Source organism: Cavenderia fasciculata (assembly GCF_000203815.1).
Source record: "Cavenderia fasciculata unplaced genomic scaffold Scf_Dfasci-F-a-11f03.f1-5, whole genome shotgun sequence".
In the NCBI taxonomy this organism is placed as follows: domain Eukaryota; phylum Evosea; class Eumycetozoa; order Acytosteliales; family Cavenderiaceae; genus Cavenderia; species Cavenderia fasciculata.
The window spans coordinates 181,923-206,996 of NW_004457718.1; the positions used below are offsets into that span (position 1 = coordinate 181,923).

Sequence of the window (25,074 nt, forward strand, 5' to 3'; positions counted from 1 at the left end):
CCAAACTCTCTCTCTCTCTTTGATATCTCTATATATATATATATATATATTATAACTATAAGTAAAGTAAAAGTAAAAGAAGAGATAAAAAAGAGTGGTGTGGTGTAAGGGAATGAAATTTAATTTAAAATTTAAATTGAGTTTGAAGATCAAGCAGACAACACTTTGCAAAGACAACATTTTTTATCTATCTATTTTTATTATTATTATTATTATTATCTGTTAGGTAAGCATATAATAACAATCAAAATGTTATATTTCCTATTGTATTGTATTGTATTGTATTATTAATCACTATCACTAATTACAATACAATCATCACTTGCATTACCATGGTCCCGATTTAATATATGATTATTATTATTATTATTTCCATTATTATTATTATGATTTGTATGATTTGTATGATGATTATGATTTCCATTATGATTATTATTATTATTATTATGATTATTATTATTATTATTTACATTGTTATTTTGATGATGATGATGAGTATAATTATTATAAAATTCACTTTCTCCATCATCATCGTCTTCTTCTTCTTCATCCTCGTATTCTCCATCATCATGGTCGTCGTGATCATCATCTTCTCCACCTCGATCAAATTCAAAATCAAAAGAGCTGTCACTTGAAAGTCCACTTTGCAAAGGTGGTGTTGGTGATAACATTGCATCTACATCAAATACATCTACACTACTACTATTATTATTATTATTCGTACTGGTTGTTGTTGTTGAAGTTGAAGTTGATAAACTATTAGTATTATTATTATGATTATTTTGATTATTATGATTATTTTGAATTGGACTTGAAAGATCAATACCATCAACTGAAAAGGATGAAGAAGATTTTGATAAACTATTATTATTACTATTATTACTATTATGATTATGATTATTACTATTATGATTATTATTATGATTACTACTACTATCAAAAGATTTTTCTTTTTTAACTTGACTAATTGGAAGTTGATATGATCCGTCGGGATTGATTGTTAGGTTGGAACAATCGTGTGGAGCCTCTTTGAGGAGTTTTGAAAAATAAGTGTCATGAATGATGAGTGAGGGGTAGGCGGGGACATGGCACACTGGACAATTCCAAAGTTGTTGTTGTGTCGCATAGTCTAAAAATAACTTGATTTCAAAGCATTGAATGTGGTTGCAGTTGACTGTCTTGCCAGGCTGGTTGATTCTCATAAAGGAGAGCGGACATTTAAACGAAATATCATAGGACAGCTCTTCAATGTCATCGTTGTTTTGTGACTTTGCCGGATTACAATATCGTTCACGTTTCATAATATCCGCTACAATCGTCTCTGGTGCCACTGGTTTCACCAGTTGAATAACCATGTATCCAATGACACCAGTATGTTCGAAATTAATGTTGAATGTAATTTTGTTCTTTCTCGTCTTTAAATGTTGCGTAATATCAACTGGTTTTTGAATAATAAATGGTTGATTATATCCTTTATATCTTATTTTCTTATGAAACTAAAATAATCAATCAAAAAGTAAATAAACAAGTAAATAAATCAAATCTATTCGGGTTGTTTAATATTGTGTATACATACAAGAGGAATACTTTTACCATTGATTGCAAGATACATTTCTTGTTGATAGATGATATCTTGAGTTCTTGAAACCAAACGGATATGAATGGCACGTTGTTCGTGAAGTGGGAGTTGTTTGAGATGGATGACGTCGAGAATGCTTTGGTCAATATCAAAGTTGACAGTTGAAAGGGATCCCGATTTAAACATGGATGTATTGAGTATTTGTACCTGTTCAAAGTATGGTGATTGATGTCTTGAAAAGTTTGCCCAGTCTACACTGTTTGTTAGAGCGGGTGGTGGTGGCGTCACCATACCTTGACTCTTTTTCGCGTATTGAATCGGTGGTGTAATAATGGTTGGTGGCGTCGTAAATACTCTTGACATTTGTGTATGTGTTTGATTCAAAGTTTGTTGTGATCTCATTAATTCTTGTAATTGGTGTTGTTGGTGTTGTTGTTGTTGTTGTGTTGCAGCTATAGAAGAAGGTGTTGATGGGTATGGTGAATATCTGTTGTTTGTATTTGCCATTGATCCCATTGTCAATCCTCCTCCTCCTCCTCCTGCAGCTGCTGGTTTATAAGTACCAGGTGGTATAACTGACATTAAAGATGAAGGTACTGATGAAGTAGATGTTGTAGTAGAGCTAGTTGTAGTTGTATTTGAATTATATGAATTTTGAAGTGCTGCACGTTGTTGTTGAATAAGCATGGTTTGTGATGGTCGAGTATGTGGTACGCTAGTATCTAATCCTCCTCCTCCTCCTCCTTCGTCGTCAAACAATACACCAGATATCCTCTTTATAATATCGTTCTTGTTGCCGCTAATCGACAAGAACGATGCTTCTTTATGATCTCTTAAATATCGTAGAATCGGTTTCAATTGATCTAACTTTGCGTTTGCTAAATGTATTGGACTATATTATATAATGCATATTATAATATATTAATAATAAATTATTCATTCTCTCTCTCTCTATCTCCTTTTCTATATACAAACCTGCTTAATATGAGTTTGGTTTGTTCTTCAGACTTCAATATTGTCTCTGCTATTCTCTTAATGTCGAAACTACTGAGTATGATTCTTGCCATTCCTGGTCACCAATCACAACCAACCTCTTCTTGTTTTGGTTGTATCTATGTATAAATATATAATGTATATACTATATATTTATGATGTATGAAATCTGTGTGCTTGTTGTTGTATGTACAATTTTTGTTTTGGTCGTCCCACTCCTCTCTCTTTCCTTCTTTATTTATCTTTATCTTCTTCTTTATTTTATAAAATATATATTGATCTATGTTACTGTAGTATAGTAGAGAGCAGTTCTTTATTCATAGCTCAATATATATAGAGATTATCTAGAATGGGGCGTCCGATAATATAATAAAAAAGAGCTTGAAAACTATTTTTCCCTCTTTTTTTTTTTGCAAGACGTCTAAAAGATCAGTTTATTTTTTTACTTGGTTTATTAATTGTTTCTTTTTAATTTTTTTAATTTTAAACTTAATTGAGCGACTTTGAGTTTAATATGATTACTTTTTTTTAGATAATAAGCTAAAGCGCAGACAAGAGATAGGAAAATGGCACCTCCAACACAAGACCCAACAATGATCTTCCAAGTGTTTGATTGTGATTCGCTGTCACATCCATTGAGTGAATTCTTATTGTCAACGAGTAAAGGTGTAAAGTCTGGATCAATCACACATGATTGGCATTGAGGCATATTAATACCAATAAATGCAATCGATTCATCTGTAGTACTGTTATTATTATTACTATTACTAGTGACAATTTGAGTTTTAGAATAGGATTGTCTACCATCTGACAATACATAATCGATGAATCTACCAGTAAATTGAATACCATCTTTAATTACCTTTAGATATTGAATAGTGTTGCCAAGTGAATCGTAGAGGAATGAATCGACAGTCTCTAATTGACAATCACGACCAACGATTTCATTCTTGTTGATGGTTGTTTTTAAATAATACTCTAAGTGTTGCAATATTACTTTGGAATGCCCAATTATCAATACCAACAGTCACTTTGATAGTGTTGGGTGCCAATGTAAATGATTGATTACCAAATGTAAAATCTCTTTGTTTTGAAGAGAATGATATAGTTGCAGTTACATTTGGTTGTGGTGTTGTTATGTTGTCATCACTAATCTGTAATGTATAATTGGCAGTTGTCAATTCACCATTCTTTTCAATACTAGATATCCAATCTTTTGTAAATAGTTCAGTCACTACCGTCTCGCCATCAACTCCCAATTCTTGAATAGAATACATTTCAAACATAAATTGTACTCCTTCAATATCAAATTTAGTAACTGGTGAAGTTTGATTTGTTTCAATTGGTATAGTATCATTAATATCTAAAATAAAAATAAATTAAAAGTCATATTAATATTTAATTTAAATTTACTTCTTTGTTTTTATATATTACATACACTTTGTTAAACAATTATCATTTTGATTAAAACCAATATTACATTGACATGAACCTAGATCATTACAAACTCCATTACTATTACAATTGTGAGTTTGTTGTTCACATTGTTTTTTAAAGTCTGGTGATGGTTCTATGGGAGGTGGAGTGAAAAAGAGTGAATTGGTATTTGTATAATAAGCACCATCCACCAATATAGTCAATGTAGCAGGTCCATAACGATTGCCAATCGATGTAATATTACATTGAATTAAAGTTTCTGAAATCGATTCAATGTTGCATGGTGTCGTAGAGTTGATTGATACCGATGGATTGGCTTGCCCTAAACTTCCAAAATTACCATAAATTAAAACTCTATATGATTTATCAATTTGATTGGTACTGATTGAAACTGATGATACAGATGGATACCCTAGAGAGAAAAAGAGAGATCGAGAGAGAAATAAAAACAAAAATTAATTAATTAATTATTTTCATTTTCATTTTCTTTTTCTATTTCATACTTTGAGAATAAAATATAGTCTTTTGATTTGAACCATAAACATTTGATATGGTTAAATTATAAGACCCAGTTGAAAGTGAATAATTTGTTTGACAAGTAATCTTTTGGGAAAGTTGGGTGACGTTTAAACATGGGATATTTGAATTGATTGTAACACTGTGAACTAGCATGGGACTTAGGACATGGAAGAAGAGTGTAAACGAGGTTGAATTGGTGGCTTGTAAAATTGTTTCGTTTGCCCACACCACACCAACTTCAGTAAAAGTAAAGGTATAGGTGTATCGTGGTATAATGGATGAAAGTGAAACGTTTACCTGTTTGCCATAATAAAAAGCAGTTGGATTTTGAAGATATATTGCAATATTTGAATTTGGAACCAAAGGTTCAAGACGATAGACTTGATTTGAAACGCCTCCAAATCCAATACTATCACCTGTAATATTGGCAGTCCCTCCAAATGTGCTTAAACTATATTGATCAATTGTTATATTGCAAATAAAGCCTGCGGGGGTTGGGAAAGTTTTACTAAAATGAAAACTATCACCATCATAACAAAGGAAACAATTGGGTGCACCTGTGATTCCAGTATTAAGTATTTGCAATGAATTGATTTTACACATTGTCGATGGTACAACACCAGTCAACAATGGATTTTGATTTAAATTAAGTGAAAATGTACCAAGATTATCAAAAATATTCCATGGTATTTCTCCTTTAATTCCACATTGTGTAAATACTCTTGAAAAAATAAAAATAAAATAAAAATTAGTAAATTTAAAATATATAAAATATATAATAACTATATAATATTTAAACATACACTGATTCTATAGTTGATGGTAATGTAATATTAGGAATTGATGAAAAATTTGATCTTGAGAAATCACTATATTTATATTCAACAAAAAAAAAAAAAAAAAAGAATGATTAAGTATTTTGAGAACTAATCATAAACTTTGGGATAATACTCACAAACCAAATAGTTTAGGTGGGAATGTGGTCCAAGGATACTGAGATAGATTTGATTTGACAATAGCTATTCTTTCGATATTTGGATACACGTCCAATGAAGAAGGTGAAAATGTAGATCTTGTTTCATAAATGGTTAATCCAATTACAGATGATGGATCTACAACAGTTAAATCATAAAGTGCATTACTTGATGGTGATAATAAATTACTATAATAATAAATAAATAAATAAATAAATAAATAGATTCATCAGGTAAACAAAGATGAAACAAATATTATATATATATATATATTATATATTAAATAAACTACATACATATATGGCATCGATTCAACTCTAACTCGAATCAATGAATTGGTGGTAGAAGCAACAATTAAATTGGACATTTTAGGGAATGATCGTTTTGTCATTGTCATTGAATAGGTTGATTGTACCATCAAAGTCAATCCAAAATAATTGAGTGATGGCATATTGATAGTTTCACCAATATTTAATGATCCATTGGCAACCAATGTCATTGTACGAATTGATGCAGAGTTGTTGAAAAAGGTTGGTGCCGATTCAATTGGTGATCCAATTCTCAGTATTTCCAATTTACTCAATCCAAATGGAAAATCATTTGGAATTGATTTACAACTACCTTCATTAATCCTAAAAAACAACAACAACAACAACAAAATAAATTAATTAATATATTTTATAATTAATTTGATCAAAATTTACATACTCTATTGATACAACTGATGGTAAGTTTCTTAATCTATCTAAAATGTTTAATGATGGATTTGAAACGGTTTGAACAAGCCCAGTTATTTTACAAAAGGTCAATACTGGAAAGTAAAAGGTTACCAAAGAAGGGGGAGTTGTTGGGTATACCCCTGAAATATATGCTGATGTATCTCTTTTTTAAAAAAAAGCAAGTAAGTAAGTAAGAAAAGTCTAAACATGTATGTAGTCTGACAGATCACAGTTTCAACACTCTCTAAACATACATTCTAGTTATTCCATATACTCCATTAGATGTACCACATGTAAATACAACGATTGATCCATAATTACATAATGATTGATTCTGAGGTATATTGAGTTGATATTGTTGAATAATCCATCTATATATATTTATATATAATATACCGAGTTGATATTGATATGTGTTAGACTATTATTCTTGCAACCTTGACTGTGTATATTTTACTTACATTGCACTATTCACTATGGTTCAACCATAATAACAAAAACAATGAAATAAATTTCGGTGGTATGAAGATCACGTGATGATAAAAAGGTGAGTAAAAATATTATTTTGTTGGTTAGGGTACATACATTCATCAACACCTAGTAGGTCAACACTCTCTACAACTGCTTGTGTAGAAGATAAAAGTGATAAAGATAATAAAACTATTACTAACAATATCTTTATCATTTATTTATTTATTTCTTAGTTATTATTTGTGTAAAAGTCTACAAATAATTAAACAAAAGAGATGGAGGTTACATCAACCAAGCGACATCTTGTTTCTTATAGACTCTTTGATCGAGGTAAGCCATGACCTTCCGTCTGTTCTATGGGTCGTACTCGGAAAAGAAGATTAATAGAACGATCAACCAAAACAACAAAGATATTTTTGAAAAGATCTTGTTTATTTATTTTTGGGCGCCATAATATATTTATTATATTATATCTGTCTGTATGTTTTGTTTGTTTGTTTGTTGTGTAAGTTTATAATTTTAGTAGTACTATTTATAATTTGTTTCTGTGATTTTTAGATTTCTTTCTTTCTTTCTTTCTTTAGATTTTCTTCATTATGATTGCATCATTTTTTCTAAAACGTAGTCTGAATGAATTACTATCTTTTAGATAGGCAACTAGACCGACTAGTAGGGCAATAAAGACGACACCACCAACACAAGCACCAACAATGATCTTCCAAAGTATATCAGAGCTGGATGAACCACCACAAGTTGATACACGACTATTGTCAATGATCAATGGCGTGAAATCAGGGTCGAGAACACATGATTGACATTGAGGTAGATTGACACCAATCAATGCAATCGATTCATCTGGATGAGAGGTGTCAGTGTTGTTGAGTGAAACTAATTGTGTTCTTGAATAAGTTGATCTACCATCCGACAAGACATAATCTAAAAATCGACCAGTGAATTGAATACCTTGTTTGACAACTCTTAGATATTGAATAGTACTACCATACGAATCATAGGCAAATGGATCGATGATTTGTTGGCTGTCACATCCAACGCTGACACCTTGACTGGTATTGACCAATGTCTTGAATATAACTCTAAGCGATGCAATGTTACTTTGGAATTTCCAATTGTTGATTTCAACAGTAACCTTTATAGAATTGGGTGCAATCGTAAAGTTTCTATCTCCAAATGCAATCTCTCGTTGTTGCGATGAGAATGATATGGCTGCCGATACATTGGCAGTGGTTTCGTTACTGACAAGTGTATAATTGACCGATGTCAATGTTCCCTCGGTCGTTACATTGGACAACCATTTCTCTGTCAACACTTCTTGAATGACAGTTTCACCATCAATATCCAATTCTTGAACTGAATACATTTCAAACATAAATTGTACTCCTTCAATATTAAATTTTGTTACTGGTGCAGTTGTATTTGTTTCAATTGGTATAGTATCATTAAAATCTAAAAGAAAGAATACAAATAATTAATTAATTAATTATACGAGTCTGTCAATGTTTGTTGATTCTCAAACATTTACATACATTTAGTTAAACAATTATCAAGTAGATTATAACCTGGATTACATTGACATTTTCCATTATCTTGACATTGACCATTACCATAACAATTTTGAGTTTGTTGTTCACATTGTTCTTTTAATGTTAATTGTGGTGGTCCTCCAGTAGTAGTAGTAGTAGTTGTTGTACTGCTAATTGTAGTGCTACTAGTAGTACCATTATTATTATTATTTGATTCTGGTGGATAGAAATAGAGTACATTGGGACGTGTAAAGTTTACACCATCAACTGAAACAAATACAGATGCAGCTCCATATTGATTGTGAATAGTTGAACAGTTGATATAGCTAGAATTGATGTATTGTATAGTACATGGTATAGTATTGTTGATCATCACTACCGGTGTATTTTGACCATTATCTCCAAAATTACCAAACAAATTGATAACCTTTATATCATCATTATCATTTCTAAAACTAGATGCTGATGAAATTGTTGGGTATGCTAAAGATATGAAAAAGAATATTAGTATTAATTTGTTTGTTTGTTTGATCTATTTTATACATACTTGGAGTATATCTTAAATGAATAATTTCAGAGTATCCAATATTTGAAATATTAAGGGAATACGTGCCGGATGGTAGAGGTGTAGGAGTTACACAACTAATACTACTAGTAGTTTGACTCATACCATTACACTGATAAGTATTAGAGTTTAGAGTAATCGTGTGAAGCAATTGATTATTAAAAGTGAAAGCTTGAATCTTGACCATTACTCCATGATTGATTTGTGTCATTGAAAAGTCGGTTTGTGGTAATAATGCAATACCAACTTCAACAATGGTTACAGCCATTGTAATATTTGGGTTGGTTGGAGATAATTTGAGAACGGTACTCTGAGGTGTATAGAAATTAGATAGTGGTGTTGGTACTTGGAACTCTAACAACTTGTTTGGAATGGTAGCTATTAATGGATATGGTTGGTTTTGAGGATTACCAAAACCAATCATATTACCTTTAACCTTGACCTTTCCAAATATAGATAGCAAGTTTACACTATCAAATGACAAACCACTACATAAATTACCTGGTGGTCTCGGTAAGCTAGTCACCAACACACTAGATGCAGTATCATAACACCAGAAACAATTTGGTACCGCCTGAATACCAGTCTGATTAATATCCAACTTTTTAATACCACACATTGATTCTGGTACAGTTCCAACTAAACCTGGATTAGAACTTAATGAAAGTGATAATAATGGTGCATTATTAAATATATTCCATGGCACTTGATTAATATTATTTCCACTAAATATTCTAAAAAAAACAAAACAAAAAATATCATAAAAATAAGTAATTAAAATAATTAATAATTCTTGCTTTGTATTCTTACAATGTTTCAAGTTTAGGAGAAACTGGAGTATTTGGTATTATGAAATTTGATTTTGTAATTTCCCTAAAAAAAAATTGAATAAATAAATAAATAAATAAATAAATAAAACATAGCATACATAACCTGTATCTAGTTTAATATACAAACATACAAATATGTTAATTTATCTGGCCAAAAATTAAATGGATAACTTGTTAGTGAAGTATTGATAAATCTCCTAAAAAAAAATAGAAAAAAATAGAAAAGAAATTAATTATTAATAGTTGGTAGGGGTCAATAGTTTATACCTTTCTTTGATGGTGTTGTTTTTAAACATACGCATATATAAGACTAGGATAATCATTTAAAGAGGCAGGTGAAAGAGTTGTAAGTGGTCCAGATATTTGCAAATCTTTTAAATTACTTGTATTTCCAAGTACTACATTAAATCCAGAATTAAAAGTTGGTGCAAATAATGCTCTGTTTTTTTTTGAAAAATAAACAAATATATAAGTATAAATATAAATTGATCTTTCTTTTTTCTTTTTTCTTTTGCATATACATACAATGATACCATTGAATTTTGTAATATGGAAATATTAGAAATTGAATTGGCAACAGGAAAAGTCAATGAAAGGGCTGAAAGCTTTGGATAGGCAGATTGTGTAAAAAGAATGGGATCCAGTGACGAGTAGTACATTGAAAGTGTCATTAGCTTCTTCATTGAAACGGTAGCGTCCAAGATGAACGGTCCATTTATCTGTGCGAATAAAGATAGCGTTTCAATATTTGAATTGTTAAATAATGTTGGTGATGGTGAAAGCCCTAGATACGATGCAAAGCTTGAAAGTAATGGAAATGTAGTTGGAAAATCATTTGGAATAGTTGTTATTGATTGATCTCCAACACTATTGTTTTTAAATAATAATAATAATAAAAAAAAATAGAAAAAGATTAGAAATATTAATATAATATTAATATCAATTGATTGATTGATTGGGGGGGATCACCTATGATGACATACTAGAGAGATTGAAGAGTTGGTACATTTCTCAATTTGAGTAAAGTGTTTAATGCTTGATTGGTAACTGTATTGTTGATATAATAGAAAATGGTCAATGCTGGAAAATCTAATGTATCCAATGTATTGTCTGGTGCTCCTTTTGATGTGAATATAGTTCTTTGTATTCTTTATAAATAAACAACAAAATAGAGATACTAATTAGTACTAATGATATTCACAATATATTCATTCATTAATAACATACTGTATTTTAGTGACATGACCACCTGAACATGTGAATATAGGTATATCCAATAAGACTGTATTACATAAAGATTGATCTAATGGAACATTGATTCCAAACTGTTGAGCTACCCATCTAGACAAATATATATAAATATAAAATGATTGTTAAAAATAAAGAAAGAAAGAAAGAAAGAGAGAATACTGATCAAATGAGGGTTTAACTTACATTGCACTATTTACTGAGAGGGTGAGAGAGAGATAGATAATATAATTAGTATCAACCAATGTTTATATGTGTGTATATATATATATATATATGCTTTAACATACGTTCTGAAGTTGATAGATTTTGAGAGTATACAAGAGTACTACTCTTTGTTTGAATGTCCAACAATAAAAATAAACATACAAACAATGAAATATAAAAATATCTCATCTTCAAGCCTATGGGTGTGTAAAGTAAAAAGTTGTTGCTTTTACTTAAGAGATAGAATACAGAGATATAATATAGACAAGATAATATATATAAAATATGAATAGCTTTGAATAAAATGAATCAATGAAGAATGAATTATCTTATTATCGCGGGATGATCATCTTTTCAAAGCCCATTCCTTCTTGATCCTGTGATACATTTCTAAGAGAGAGAGAGAGAATCGATCACCTTTAGATATTTATTTTTGTGTTCGTTTTTATCTTTGGCCTTCACGTCACGATGCAATTACAGATGGGGATGATAGGTGTGGATGGATGCATTCCGTGAGAGATGATGTTTTGTTCGGAACACCCGGATTTTATTTAGATATTTTAGTACACCAAAATATTTTTGTTTTGAAGCTTCACACTACAAAGTATTGGTATCTTCCATCGACTCCTTCCATTTTGGAATCTCTATCGATTCCGTATCTTTGCACTCTTTACTGATCAAGTAATATTAATGGGCGCCACATTAATGCAATAATTTGAATGAGTCCATCCATTAATGCAATAATTTGGTACCAGGCAAAGGATCCTTTAATCTATCTCCTTGGATTTTTCCAAGTGAATTGGCTTGAACACCCACCAATATACAATTTATTCGTACAACATATATATATATATATCAAATTTGATCATTCATATATCATAGAAACAAACATGCTCCCAAAGATAGAGAGATTTTTTGAAGTCATGTCTTTGGAAAAAAAAAAAAAAATTCAAATTAATTTTAGTCGGTCGTTTTTTCAACAACATGCACATGCCTACCTCTATCTTTGAATGAGTACAATAACTACACCTTTTTGGTAGATATATATATATAAATAGATAGCTAGATAGATAGAATGGGAACATCTAAAAAGATATTAAACTCTATTAGAAAGGAAGCAAAACAGAATACTAAAAATGGTAAAGAGACAAAAGACGAAAGACAAGAGAAACAAACAAAACGAACGAATATTAATCTCTCTCTCTCTCTCTCTCTCTCTTTAACTACTTTTGTTTTTTGTTTGTTTATCTAGTATCTAATTTCAATGACTTTATGATGGTTTTAGGTGATGTTAAACCAGAAGATCAAGAAACATCAACAACAACAGATGATAGTACAACAACCAATGTAAATGGTAAAAGAGAAATAGATCAAGAAGATGAAGAAAAAGAAGAAGAAGAACAACAAGTAAACGATAAGAAACCACCAAAAAGAATTAAGAAATCAAAAGAAGAAAGATTTATGGAGAAACAACAAAAAATAAGAGATGATATTCAAAAAGAAGAGGAAGATCAAAAGAAATCAACTACCACTACTCTTTCATCTACTTCATCTACTACTTCAGCAGAAGTTGATAAATTAAAAAAAGAATTAGAAATGGTTAAAGAGGAATTAGAAAATAGAGAAGCAGAATTAAAGATGCAAGAAAAGTTTTTGAGAAAGTCTAAAAAGGAGACAAAGGATTTACAACGTGAAATTAAATCAACCATCTACAAGGTCAATCCAAAGGCAACTCGTTCCATTGCCATACCAAACGATATTTTGGATGACTTTGCAAGCGAGGAAATGAAAACTTATCTCGTTGAAATGATTGCTCGTACGTTGGTACTCTTTTCAATCGATGAAGTCATTGTCTATCGTTCAACTAAATCTACCAATTCAACTACCGATAAATTATGTAAATTATTAGAATTTATTGATTTACCAAAAGTATGTGAAAGAAACAAAAAAAGAAACAAAGAAAAGAAAAGAAAAGAAAAAGATGGAAATAATATTAATACTTTAATTTACTAGAATATAAGACATCATTTATACGATTTAAATGATATTGATTATCAATTTGTTGATAAATTAAAAAGAGTTGAATCTGGTCAACATGCAACTTCGAATCGTTGGACCAAGTATAGAGAGGGTATTGTGTTGGACAAGTTGTCGGGCAAGTTTTCATTGGTCGATGTTGGGTTGGGCGATGGCAAGGAGATCAAGATTGACAAGGAGTTGCAGGCGGGTATCCGAGTGACACTAGAGATGGAAGAGGAACACGGCAAGCAAATCAACAATGCCAACCAACACCGCAAGGGCAAGGTGGTGTCACCGGCAGAGGTTCGTCACGACGGTCACTATTGGGGCTACCAAGTACGTTCGGTCGACTCGATTGATAATGTCTTCCAAGACAGCTCTTTCAATGCCTACGACTACAAGATTCTATTTACATGCAACTCTCACGATAACCAAGAAGTACAAGATCTCAAACAACAAAGACTCAAAGAAAAACAAGATATCTTTGACAATAATCTAGAATCACAACAACATGTTTTAATCATTTTTGCTGAACGTGAACAACAAATTTTAGATTTATTAAAACAACTTCCAATTGAAAAAGAAGATGAAAAGGAAGAAGATGAAAATGAAGATAAAGAAGAAGAAAAGAAAGAGGATGGAGAAAAGAAAGAAAAGAAATTGGATAAAAGTTTGGACAAGATTATTGATTTACAATCTGATAATACATTAAAATCAAAAAGAGTTAGATTTGAGGAAACTTTATTAATTGGTTTATCAAGTTTACTTAATAAGGTTATTTAAATATTAACTAAAATATATAAATATTTAAATAATTTAATAAAATAAAACAACCCATTTTATAATAAACAAACAAACAAACCCAGAATAGAGTATCAATTTTGTGATGGGTTATATAATATAATATTTATATATATTTAGAGGAGATATAATCTCAACCAATTGTATTGATTCATTAATTTAAAAAAAGGTAAATGAATGACACAAAACCAAACAAACCATTTTTTTGTTGAAATCAACAACAACCAACACTAAAGTTATATATTAATTTGGAAATGATGGTCTGCCTATCGGTTCATTTTATTGATAATCTCTGATCATCTCATCACAACCCTAACCCACCTAACCACTGCTAATATCCATAGCACCATACATGTGTGTTTGTGTTTTACAATATCCATCTACAGATCTTTCCTCTATATATGATAAACACATGTGTCTCTTTCATCAACATTGTTGTGATCAGAAAGGAAAGGAAAGGAAATGTGAAGGTTCCTTTAATTTTTTCTAACTCCAGTTAGGATCTGGTCAGAAATTTTTGTTGATCATGAACCATTCACAACACACACAATCAAACAAACAATCAAACAAACACACACACACATAGCTGTCGCATACATACACACACTGATGTTACAGATAGAGATATTTAAAACCACATGGTGGGTGTATGGTATATGTGTGTGTTGACAATTGTGTGTGAGTGTGAGTGTACCGCGATGTTGATTGATTCGCGACAATCAATAAGCTAAGTGAGCTCACTGCCAACTTCATCATCATCATCAGCAGTTGATCCTATAGGTGCTATTGCCTATAAAATCATGGTATGGGGTCTCACTCTCACTCTTGGATGCATAGATGGGTCAAATATTGACACTAAACCCAAGTGGTTTGTTAAAAACCCAACCCAAACCCTCTATGCTACAATGTGTACAATTTCTTTGGCAGGAGGAGGATGAGGAGGAAAGCACGCATGAATAGAAGCTGATGGTGGTACAATTGACAGTAAAGACCCATCCACCATCCACTTCCTCTTCCTCCTCCACTTGCTCCGTCTCCCTTGCATCAATCAGGCAATTTCGATAAAGGGATAGGATAGGGATATTGGAAGAGCAATCACATGTATGGTAATAATAATAATATTTGTAGAAGCTAGTTTGAGTGTGTAGCAGTAGCAGTAGCATCAAAAGGAAAAGAATTAGTTTTTAATTATTATAATAAGCAGTAGTACCTACATACACATAACAATTAAAAGGAAGGAAGCAAGGAAGCTCTATCAGCACCAACAACAGCGACAACGACAACGCTTTATGATTGTACTACCATCCAACTGACAACAAAACAAACACTTTAAAGTAAGTAAGTCAAAAGAAGTGATAATGAACCTCAACCATTCGTTCTTTTTTCAAATCAATCAATCAATCAATCAATCACCACCCTCCTTCCTTTGTTTATATATTTATTTGTAGAGACCTACCAACCAACTTACCAACCAACTCCAACTCCAACTTCCTCTCTCTCTCTCTACAGAATACAGATAAATCTTAAAGCAACAAACAAACAAACATTTAAACTAAAAAAAAAAACAAACCAAATAACATTCCTCTTTTTCTAATTCCATCTTATCTCTCTCTCTCTCTCTCTCCTACCCCTCCACACCATTTATATATATATATATTTATCTCTATCCATTTATCTCTATCTATTTATCTCCTATCTAGAAAACTATTTATCACACAAACATTCGAATTAGTAACTTTTAATAATAATTATAATTAATAATCTAAAGGTCAAAAGTAGGTATTTAGTAAACCCAGGATTAGATTCCGCATCTTGTGGAATAGTAGTATTTTCACACTTATCTTGAAATTGGTTTTGTGTGTGTGTGTGTGTGTTGTTCAACGAATGACGTGGTGGTATTAACCGACTTGGGTCATTCCAATCAATCATTTTTGTTGTTGGTTGTTTGTTCCAACTGCCTTGTTCGATCTGACATTAAAAGTTCCAAAACTAAACTAATCTAATCTATTCATTTACCAGTCAGTTTACCAATCAACCAATCAATTAATTAATCAATGAATAATATTACCCATCACCAAAATTAATTCGAAATCTTTAAACATTTCCTAATAATAATAATAATAATAATAATGTTTGATTGATTCAACATCATCTTTTAAAAAATAAGAAGAAGAAGAAGAAGAAGATATCTAAAAATCACTTAAAACTGTAAACAGACGTTTTTAAACTTTTCAATGATAGTTCATTTCATTTCTCTTTTGTTTTTGATTTTTTACCAAAAAAGGACAACAGTTGCAAAAGGTTCAAAAAAAAAAAAAAAGAAAAGTGGCAAGTAGTCAGCTGCTGTCTTGCCTACTTGGGCCGATACGTTAAATTTGACCACTCCTTTTTTATTTTAAAAACAACCAAATTTGTTTAATTTGATGATAACTTGTACTTGCTTCAATGATTAACGTCATCTTCCAAAGTCGACTTTTTCCTCTCTCACTGAATATAATATAATATTGACGATAGCGACGACGCATTCTTTTGTGTTACAATATTGTTGTAGGTTGTTGGTTGATGTCAGTTTGCATGCATTCATGACCTTCACTGCCTCCGCATTTGGCCATTCACACAATATATCATATCATTCTTGATGTTAACTGAAACCAAGCCAGGCAAAGAGTTGAGAGAGTTCAGTTATATTTATACACACCACCCATTCCAAGATCATATCATATCATATCATCATATAGTTATATAAAACAAACTATCTAATACAATACAATACAATACATACATACATTCGATTAGTTATAGATTTCACAAAAAGGTTTCTAACGATTAAAACTTTTCTTTTTTTTATTATAATAATAAATAGACATTATCATATATATACATACCTATAACACATTTATATACATATACATATTATATATATATATATTATATTATATTATATTTTTTTACCTTTCTATAAAAAGTAGTAATAGTAATAGTAGTACTTGTAATTAAAACAAATCCTCTCTAGAATCCAACAACCATTCAATCTTAATCCCAATGATTTTTTAGGATAAGTAAGTAAACCAAACCATCGTTGTTGTTTTGAACCAAAAGTTTGATGATGAACTTCCATTTCATAACACATACTCACCTCGCACACACAACAATTCCATCCAATTGAATTAAATTCAATTTTCCATCACTTTTCCCCTTCATCAATGGAAGTACAATTGTCACACTCACGCATGCACACAATTTATGATTACTCAATTATCATTATTAGCTGTATCATCCATCCGTTATCTCTCTTTCATTGTTGTGGTAATATCATATAAAAAAACAATTAATCACATTCAGTTACAGATACAGAGACAATAGCAGACATGGCATGCATAGATAGATAAGATCGTCTATAGATAAATTCAGATAAATTTAGATCAATATTGTTGGAATGATCCATTGTCAATCTCATCTTGTCATCTCTTTGTTTTTTTTCTTCTTCCTCCTTCCTTGTTTTCTTTCCTTTGGGATACTCCCCTAAATCCAACTCTTAGTAGTGTAGCATAGCATTTCAGCAGACAGACATACAGACAGACAGTAAATCCATTTATGGAAATATTTTAAAATAGTAATAATAATAATAATATTGATGATTAATACTACTCTGATCATCCATCCATCCATCCATCTATCCATTTACCAACTTTTTTTGTATGTGAATGTCCCAGTATGAATTAAATATGGACACGGTCATTCCAACTCTTCTTCTTCCCGGTTACGATACCGACAATCTTCTTGAACACAAGTTGTGTCGCATCATCATAGATCAAGATGCCATTGGGTATGATCTTGCCTAAATTTACTACTCTTGCATATGGTAAAAGCGGAACAAAGAATCACTCCTCCCACCCACCCCACTGACCGTGGACATCACCAACATTATAATTTTAAAAGAATATGAGGGTAGGGAGAGAGAGAGAGAGATGATGATGACGATGATTATTCATTATGATATCTAATAATAACACGATGATCACATGATTGGAATCAACATCCAACGTCTATTATTATTACTCTAGTAACACATAAATGTCAATGTATTACACATTCATCATTATTATTATTATTATTACTGTCTCCACTTTCACATTCACACCGCCCCCACCCACCAACCTCTTTTAATAATAATAATAATAATAATAATAGTGATCTTCTTCTTTTTTCTTTTTTGATGACGATGAAATCCAGTTGTTGGATAGGTTAGGGTTAGGGGTGGTTAATGCCATAACCAACAAACCATATATATCATTATCTATATTTATCATATCAACGATGATATTATGGTTATGATTAAGATTAACCATTAACAGAACACAGTAGAGCATGGATCGTTTCTAATACAGGTGCTGCTGATAGCAGAGACAATTTAGTGGGGGTGGGTGGAAAAAAGGATACTGCTACAACTTCTGCTGGTATGCTACTGTCTGTCTGTTTGGTATGTGCTATTTTAGTGTGTTGGTGGTGGTGGTTAGTGGTGGGTGTCATATAGTGATCGATCAACGTTGTGTACCCCCTCACCCACCTCTGTTTTTTTTTTTTTTCCAATTCATACAATACACATACTATATTCATCATGGTGTTTTAAAATTCCAACACCTCAATGCAATCACAATGCAGACCAACCCACATACAAACACACACTAAAAGGAACAAGGAAAGAGGAGGATACCCATGGGATACAGTAATGTAATAATCAATGGGGGGTGTGGGGATGGCATGACTGATACCCTCGCGAGTCGTTATATATCCTATATATATGTATATATATGTGTGTTTGCAATTAAAATAAAAATATCATGTTGATGTTATTGGTAGTTAATAATACCAATAAAGTGGTGCTATCAAAGGAAGGAGAGAGAGAGCAGACCGAGAATATATAATTTAGTATTTCAAATTGAATCATCAATCACAGTTACATTTGTTGTTTAATTATTGTTGTTGTTGTTGTTGTTTCGATCATAATTAATCTATCTATCTATCTATCTATCTAAAACCCTAACCGACCAGCCAAACTGTAAACTCAACCCTATCCATCAATCAAAATTAAAAATATTCAATCAGTTGATATTTTTTTTTTTTTTTTTTTTTTTGAAGAGCAGACAAGCTAGACAGACAGACAGACAGGCATACATACAAAGTATACAGAGTATAGTAGAGTAGGAATCGTAATTTACCAAAATTCCCAACCATCATCACACTCTTTTCCCTCCCTCTTGTCCATCCATTAAATAATCTATCAAATTACACCCAAGAGTAGTAGATTGTTTTAAAATATATATTATATTGTGTTAAAAAAGAGGATCATTTACAATTATAAGAATTGGAATAATTATTTTATTTGTTTACATCTTTTACTGATGATTAATCATCACACATTACTATTATCATTATCATCATCATCAATATCATCAAATATTATATAATTATTTGTTTTGCTTATACTTTTATTATTATTATTATTTCTTTTCTTTTTTTTAGGAATTCCAGTTTAGCAAACCCCCTCTGTAAATAATTTAAATTCTTTTATATATATATATATATCATTTATAAATTTTAAAACAAACCCAACCAAAACCAACCCCTTTTTTGTATATCAATTAAATCAAACTAAAAAAAAAAATGGAAATCACCAAAAATAATAATAATAATTCACAATCAACATCAAATTATGAATCAACGATTCCACAACAAATATCAACTCAATATCCAGGAGGAGGAGGAGGAGGATCACCTCTTGATCAATCCCTATCGCCATCATCACAGCCAAGAGAACGTCTTCCAACTACTATACTTGGTATCTTGAAGGAATGTAATATTGGGTCATCTCCAATTTCACTCGGAAATTGTAAAAGTGATACCATGGAAAAGGAATGGCTTTTAAAATGTATAGTTGTTTTAATTGATCATTTATTATCAATTGGTGATAATGTAAGGAAAAAAAAAAAAATCAAAAAATCAAAATCAAAAAAATATTTATTTATTTCTTTTTTTCTTTTCCAATCTTTTTATTAGTATTCAAATAATCATCAAGAATTTTTACCAGATAATATGAGATTACCAATGATTACTGTTGATATGTATATAACCAGAATTATGAAATATTCTCCATGTTCAAAAGAATGCTTTATCACCATTCTCATGTATATAGATCGTCTTATAACTCAGAAGAGTTTTATTGTAAATAGTTATAATATCCATCGAATTTTAATTACCTCTATCCTAGTTGCTGCTAAATATCTTGATGGTAAGAAATCAAATAATATTTATTCATTTATTTAAAATACTTAATTCTTTTCTTTCTATTTTTTAGATATATTTTATAATAATAATTTTTATAGTCAAGTTGGAGGAGTATCAGTTGATGAAATCAATCGTATGGAGATTGATTTATTGAAATTATTAGAGTTTGATTTATCGGCCAAGGTTGAACTCTATAATGAATACTGTAAATACATCGAATTATACAACTCGAAACTCCAATCTTTTTTAAAGGTGGCCACCCCAATCGATTTACGTTTAGTTATTACTGATCCCTATATTTTAAACTTTGGAAAAAACCTCCCACCTACTTGTTTATCACAATCTCTGTCGTCTTTTAATAGTATAAACTCAAACACTAATAATCAAAATGGTAATAATCATTTATCGAATCATCTAGTCCCAAATCAAGTTAAACAACAACAACAGAAAAGTAATAGTAGTAATAATTTAAAAAATCAACAACCAACTAATCAACAACAACAATCTCAGCAACAATCTCAACAACAATACCTTCATCAACAACAACAACCAATATCATCTACATTTCGATATCATCCTCAACCGAACGCAGTTGCTTGAAGGTATTAAAAATTTTTTTATAACAAAAAAAAAATAAACTCTCAAAAGAATGAATGAATGAAATGAACATCATTCCACAATATCCTTAATTATTAATGTTTTGTTTTATTTTAATATTTGTTTTTGTATTATTTAGTCATCATCATCATCACGTAAACTTGATAATTGAATTCCTGCAGCTTCTAAATCATCATCTGCTGGAACATTGAAATAAGGATTATCCAATGATGGTCTGAATTGATATCCAGTTGCTGAATAGAAAACCAAAGAGGCAACGAGTGTAGAAAAGTCACCAAGCCATATCAAATGGAATTCTAAACTTGCTTTTACCAAGAATACAACAATACGTGTAAAATAGACATAGGAAATAACAAATACATAAAATTGTCTAAATAATTGTAATTTTGCTAAACTTTTTGCAGCTAAAAAATAAAATAAAAAAGAGTTAATATAATATTTCAATTTTGTTTTTCTATTCTATATTACCTTTATCATCAGCAGAAGCAGCATCTTTTAAATGATTAATTGACCAAATAATTGGAACTATAATGGCACCACAACAAATGATATCAACAACTGTAAAGATATGTTTCCAACTGACCCAACTTTCAGATCCTGGTGCTCTTTCATCAATCATAATCAAAGCGATATTGTCGAGGATTTGAAGTGGAATGACAATCATGAAAATGGTTTTATCCTTGTCTGAAAGGAATGGTTTGATAAATGTCCATCCAGTACCAATCAATGCAATCAACACTATAAAGAATGATCCTTGAAGACATGCAAAAATATAATATGCAATATCCCATCCATTTGCACTACCTGTTGTTTTAATATAATGCATTTCAATCTAAAATAGAAAATAAAGAAAAAAAAGTTAATTTAAAAATGATCAATTAAATATTACGGCTACGTATACTGGTATTTACAGATCTAAATAATAATTCAACAGCTTGTAAAACCAAATAAACTGAACATAAATGATGAATTTTGTTTACTCTTTTTCCTTCACCTCTAAGGAAAACAAAAATCCATAAAACCAATAATACAGCAAAGATGATGGAAAATAAACCATAAACTGTTGGTAATGGATTATCACCAACTGAAAGATAATTAATATTACCATTTGAATCGATATTATATTCTACAAGATCCAACTATATATAGAAAAAAAAATGGTCAGTAAGTATATCTATTAAATTCTTTTTTATTTTTCTTTTTGTTCTACACATACAGTAAAAGAAACAGGTACAGCTTTACAATTTACAAAAAATAAGTTATAGAAACCTTCTGGATACTTTTTTGGATCATTTGCAATGTTGATGACAAATGAAAAAGGGTTTTCTTCTGAAGAGTTTGTGAAATAGATATCTGGGATTGAACAGTTTTGATAATCAATATCCTCTAGATAAAGTGTACCATCTGTATCTGATATTTTAATAACAAATGCTGTATTATCATTCTTTGTACTTGGTATACCATTTACCTAAAAAATAAAAAACAAAACAAATAGTCATTAGTATATAGTGTATAAACTAAGTTTTATATTTATATATATCTATGTATTTATTACATACAATCCAATTTGATACGCTTGCATTTAATACACCTCCACTTGAAAAACCAAAACCTTCAATCAAGAATGATTGACGTCGATCATTCTCTATCTTTAGATGATGTTTTAATGAATATGATATAGATACATATGATAATAATAAACAAATAAATAATAATAACTGTTTCATTGTTTTTTTTCTAGATATATTCTGATCTCTCTCTATATATATATATCTCTCTCTTCTTTAAATTCATGTATATTATAAGTATATATATATATAAAAATATCTATAGAGAGGGGAGAAGAAGTTTAATAAAACAAAAAAGAAGAAGAAAAATTCTAAGGTGACCTTTTAAAAATTTTATTTATTTTTTTTTTTTCCATCTCTCACTCTGTGAATCATCATTACTAGTATATTATTATTTCTTTTTATTCTTTTTATTCTTCTTCTTGTTTATCATTTCAAGATTAGTTTTACATAATATATTAGGTGTATGAATGATTGATTCTTCTTCTTTTTCTATAGGTACAAACAAAGCAAAAGCAACATAGAAACCAGATTTATGAGAGCTATCAACATTTGTGAGTTTAGCGTGCACAGACATTGTTGTTGTTGTTGTTTTACCTATCATACTTTTATCGGGTATCACCAATCCACCATCAAAATAGGTCCATTTATTACCACCATCATCATTCTTGTTAAAGTGACGTCTAGTTGTTACCTTTTCACTTTTGTAATCACCATCTTCAATTTGATGCCATACATCAACCCATCCACTAAATTTATACTTTACCATCCAATATACACGATAGTTACCAATTGGTAGAGTAAACATATTACCAACATCAAACCACCAAACATCTTTTGCATTGACGTAATTGTTAAATGGTAGAGGGTCAGTGGTAGTTGTTAGATCAACATGTCGCGTATTCATGTGTGCAATGTATCGATGGTCAAATGAATTGGCTGCAAACATGTATCGATAATAGGTATAGATTGAATTCCACTTTAACGAATGATCACTCTCTTTGGTAATATCAATACCAACAATCGATGCCACTTCATTGATTGGTGTTATCGATTTAGTACATATCTCTTTAAAGTTGAATGTTGAATAAATCTTTTCTCTTATTTCTTTATTACACTAAACAAATAAACAAACAATTATTAATTAAAAAGAATACAAGAATAATAATAATAACTTGTCATATGACATACACAAGCAAAGTTACCAAGTGATTTAGGACTAGATTGGAATAAATATCTAAATATCTCTCTCCATATATAAATATAATTTATATCTTTTAACTCTTTTTTCATCCTCTCGAATATATAATATAAATATTAAAGAAAAACTAAACTCTCTTTTGTGTAGCATTTGCATTATTATTATTATTATTATTATTATTTAATTAATTCTTTTTTTTTTTTTTTAAGGACCACGTCGGTACTGTTCATCGAATCTGTTTATTTCACCTTTCTCTTTTAATGTCTAGTTTCATTCCAAAAGATAACAAAAGGTGTAGATACATCATCGATTAGATTATTGATTGCCGATTGATAGGGAGATGCACAAACACCAGCACAAGCAGAAACAGTGAGTTCAAAGGCATCACCTTGAGGAAAGGTAGTACTGTTGAGGTAAGCAACCCATTGTTGCTTGTAACCTTTTGCTTTGGGTGCATCGAAAAAGTAAGAACTTGTAGAGAGCAATGGTGTCCAATTGTCACCGGTGATATTAAAGACAAATTGACCGACATTGATGCGATTGAACAATTGGTATTTGGCTGTAAAGGTGTAGTTGCGCCAGTCGGCTGGGAAGCTTTGGGTTCTGACTAGACCAAAGTTACCCGATGGGTTGGCAACGTTGGTCAAGCATTGATTGGTACTCTGACAGAAATAGATTGGATCGAAAAAGTATTGAACATGTGCAACAAAGGTTTTGACCGTAAAGCTATCACATACTGTATTACATACTTGAACAGCTGTTGAGTTGCTTAATTCTGAACAAATTTCCTAATTAGATATAATTAAATTTATTAATTATTAAATATTAATATTTTTTTTTTTTTTAGATTCATACAGAACATGAATCAAATGAACCAGTGGAAGTGATTTGTTCTAATTGTTGGGCAACAGAGTCGAGACTCAATACACATGTTTGACATGTTTGTACTGATTGACCTTTGACTACTGTTAATAAAAGAATAATAACAAGTATATATTTTAAGAACATGATATCTATCGATAACTTTTTAAAAAAGTGATCCCGGATTCATTTTTATATCTATCATCTATCAAGGAGCTCGGAAATCACCTACCAAGCTGACAAAGAAAATGGGTCATAATAGGATTTTATCTCAAGATCATCCTTGTTTGCCAAGTGGCAAATTAAATTTTTTTTTTTTTGTTTTTTTTTTTTGACCTTTTGTACACATTGCTCACCCTTTTAATTTTATAGTAGTTACACCACTTCTTCTAACTCTTATAACTATGTGATATCTATATATGAGGATTAGATAATATTGTAATGAGATCTCATTATCTCGGTTTTTACAAACGTTAACCCTTAAGACACGCAAACGATCATTATACTCTTTATTGTTCTAACAACATTATAAAGGTATAGTAAAGTAATAAATACACAACATTGTTCTAACAACATTATAAAGACTTATTACTCTATCTTATTCTTTATTAAATACAATAGTGATATACGTTAGAAGG

General features: G+C 30.4%; 8 protein-coding genes across 8 annotated transcripts; 3 read left to right on the forward strand and 5 right to left on the reverse strand.

Moving 5' to 3' along the window:
* Positions 1–149: 149 nt before the first annotated feature.
* On the reverse strand, positions 150–2,646 carry DFA_00069 (MIZ-type zinc finger-containing protein; the record flags this gene model as incomplete). The annotated part of the gene is made up of 4 exons (XM_004357729.1): positions 150–191; positions 309–1,496; positions 1,577–2,471; positions 2,555–2,646. 4 exons carry the CDS (start codon positions 2,644–2,646, stop codon positions 150–152), a joined length of 2,217 nt encoding a protein of 738 aa, XP_004357786.1.
* A 380-nt stretch (positions 2,647–3,026) lies between these two features.
* On the reverse strand, positions 3,027–7,031 carry DFA_00070 (EGF-like domain-containing protein; the record flags this gene model as incomplete). Its single annotated transcript, XM_004357730.1, is given in 10 exon segments — positions 3,027–3,550; positions 3,570–3,935; positions 4,011–4,421; positions 4,513–5,249; positions 5,332–5,397; positions 5,484–5,690; positions 5,799–6,134; positions 6,211–6,384; positions 6,476–6,592; positions 6,979–7,031. The coding sequence occupies 10 exon segments, from the start codon at positions 7,029–7,031 to the stop codon at positions 3,027–3,029; spliced, it is 2,991 nt and encodes a 996-aa protein (XP_004357787.1).
* Positions 7,032–7,272: 241 nt separating this feature from the next.
* Positions 7,273–11,272, reverse strand: DFA_00071 (uncharacterized protein; the record flags this gene model as incomplete). Its single annotated transcript, XM_004357731.1, has 10 exons — positions 7,273–8,156; positions 8,237–8,716; positions 8,781–9,532; positions 9,609–9,671; positions 9,760–9,825; positions 9,927–10,067; positions 10,154–10,495; positions 10,612–10,776; positions 10,856–10,969; positions 11,157–11,272. The coding sequence occupies 10 exons, from the start codon at positions 11,270–11,272 to the stop codon at positions 7,273–7,275; spliced, it is 3,123 nt and encodes a 1,040-aa protein (XP_004357788.1).
* Positions 11,273–12,158: 886 nt separating this feature from the next.
* On the forward strand, positions 12,159–13,885 carry DFA_00072 (DUF171 family protein; the record flags this gene model as incomplete). The annotated part of the gene is made up of 3 exons (XM_004357732.1): positions 12,159–12,222; positions 12,336–13,012; positions 13,097–13,885. The coding sequence occupies 3 exons, from the start codon at positions 12,159–12,161 to the stop codon at positions 13,883–13,885; spliced, it is 1,530 nt and encodes a 509-aa protein (XP_004357789.1).
* A 3,743-nt stretch (positions 13,886–17,628) lies between these two features.
* On the forward strand, positions 17,629–19,460 carry DFA_00073 (uncharacterized protein; the record flags this gene model as incomplete). Its single annotated transcript, XM_004357733.1, has 4 exons — positions 17,629–17,729; positions 18,266–18,383; positions 19,043–19,104; positions 19,427–19,460. The coding sequence occupies 4 exons, from the start codon at positions 17,629–17,631 to the stop codon at positions 19,458–19,460; spliced, it is 315 nt and encodes a 104-aa protein (XP_004357790.1).
* Positions 19,461–19,567: 107 nt separating this feature from the next.
* DFA_00074 (uncharacterized protein) lies at positions 19,568–20,788 on the forward strand (the record flags this gene model as incomplete). Its single annotated transcript, XM_004357734.1, has 3 exons — positions 19,568–19,876; positions 19,961–20,088; positions 20,287–20,788. The coding sequence occupies 3 exons, from the start codon at positions 19,568–19,570 to the stop codon at positions 20,786–20,788; spliced, it is 939 nt and encodes a 312-aa protein (XP_004357791.1).
* A 132-nt stretch (positions 20,789–20,920) lies between these two features.
* Positions 20,921–22,533, reverse strand: DFA_00075 (seven transmembrane domain protein; the record flags this gene model as incomplete). The annotated part of the gene is made up of 5 exons (XM_004357735.1): positions 20,921–21,210; positions 21,275–21,638; positions 21,718–21,945; positions 22,023–22,274; positions 22,366–22,533. 5 exons carry the CDS (start codon positions 22,531–22,533, stop codon positions 20,921–20,923), a joined length of 1,302 nt encoding a protein of 433 aa, XP_004357792.1.
* Positions 22,534–22,765: 232 nt separating this feature from the next.
* On the reverse strand, positions 22,766–25,012 carry DFA_00076 (uncharacterized protein; the record flags this gene model as incomplete). Its single annotated transcript, XM_004357736.1, has 6 exons — positions 22,766–23,491; positions 23,878–24,237; positions 24,325–24,363; positions 24,431–24,540; positions 24,905–24,953; positions 24,992–25,012. The coding sequence occupies 6 exons, from the start codon at positions 25,010–25,012 to the stop codon at positions 22,766–22,768; spliced, it is 1,305 nt and encodes a 434-aa protein (XP_004357793.1).
* Positions 25,013–25,074: the final 62 nt, after the last annotated feature.